This window comes from Myotis davidii, unplaced genomic scaffold (assembly GCF_000327345.1).
Source record: "Myotis davidii unplaced genomic scaffold, ASM32734v1 scaffold1059, whole genome shotgun sequence".
NCBI classification, from domain to species: Eukaryota; Metazoa; Chordata; class Mammalia; order Chiroptera; family Vespertilionidae; genus Myotis; species Myotis davidii.
Genome location: NW_006290038.1, coordinates 177,672 through 178,860, shown reverse-complemented (window position 1 = coordinate 178,860; position 1,189 = coordinate 177,672). Strand labels below are relative to the sequence as shown.

General features: G+C 68.8%; 1 protein-coding gene across 1 annotated transcript in view; it reads right to left on the bottom strand.

Annotated features, from left to right (window-relative positions):
- The window catches only part of LOC102755272 (Fc receptor-like A), a 5,192-nt gene that overhangs the window by 471 nt on the left and 3,532 nt on the right, over positions 1 to 1,189 (bottom strand). The window contains exons 5-6 of the mRNA XM_015563556.1: positions 722 to 1,006; positions 9 to 64 (exon numbers count right to left, since the gene is read on the bottom strand). Of these exons, the coding sequence (XP_015419042.1) occupies positions 9 to 64; positions 722 to 1,006 (341 nt within the window). The remainder of the gene's footprint in view (positions 1 to 8; positions 65 to 721; positions 1,007 to 1,189) is intronic.

The window sequence follows — 1,189 nt, the reverse complement described above, 5'->3', positions numbered from 1 at the left end:
CCTGGAGCTGCGGATTTCGGAGGAGCGGGGTCCAAGGTAGGTGGTGCACCAGAGCTCGAGGGACCTGCGTGTGGGGCGGGAACACACTTACAGTGACTTCGGAAGCCCGGCTCCAGCCCGCCTCCCCTCCCCGCCGTCTCTCCTGCGCTCTGACTGCCCAGGGTGGCGGAGACTCAAGGGCCCCGCGTCCCTCCTGGCACATGGGAAACCCTTCAGCAGGGAGGCTGGTCAGTGAGGGATGTGGACGTCAGGGATCCTCCCGGTTCCCTGCATATGGGTGGCACCTGCCCTGAGGACAGGACGCAGCCCTCTGGGCAGGACCTTCATGGAGCTGGCCCCACCCTGTGCGTGAGCCACTGCCCGCCCGAGAGCCTCCCGTCCCTCCCCCGATCCCTGCCACGCGGCTCCCCGGCTCCCCGGACTCCTCTTCTATGTTTCACGCCAGGAGCAGCCTTCACAGTGGGGCTCCCAGAGCCAACACGGTGCGGTCTGCCTCCACGTGCCCAGGCCCCTGGCGGGAGCGTCGCCCGCGAGCAGCAGCTGTGGAGCTGGCGTGGTCCTGGTGCGGAGAGGAGCCCCTGGTCTAGGGAGAAGCCCCTGTCTGTACCCTCGCCGTCCCCAGGGACCCGGCTCCTGGCTGCTGCCTCCGTCCGCTGTGAACTCTGCTCACACTGAGCCCCGCAAGGGCCACCCTCCTGCCCGCCCTCCACACGCCACTCACCCTGCACCCTGATCTCCAGCCGGGGGCTCCTTTTCCACACGTGGTTGTCCTCGGTGGTGGCCTCGCACCAGTAGGACCCCGAGTGGGCCTGTGCGGCCGCGGGGACCTGCAGTTCTGGGGACAGGCCCCGGCCACGCACGGACCGGCCCCCCTTGTGGAAGGAGAAGAGGAGGCGGGTGGCCGACCTCTGCGGGGGCAGCTTTGTCTGGCAGCTCAAGGTCACCGCGCTGCCCTCCTGGGGCTCTGGCGAGGGCGTGGCTCTGAGCACCGGAGCAGGAAACAGTTCTGGGAGAGGCGGGAAGGAAGGGCTCAGCTCGGGCTCACGCGCCCTGGGGAAGGAGGGCTCAGCAGAGCTCCATCTGAGCCTCAGTGCCGCCTTCACTGGCCTGGACTGGAGCCAATCTAGTGCCGGGGCATCGACCAGGATGTGTGGGATAGAGGGGCCCCCGGGACTCAGAGGGCCGAGGA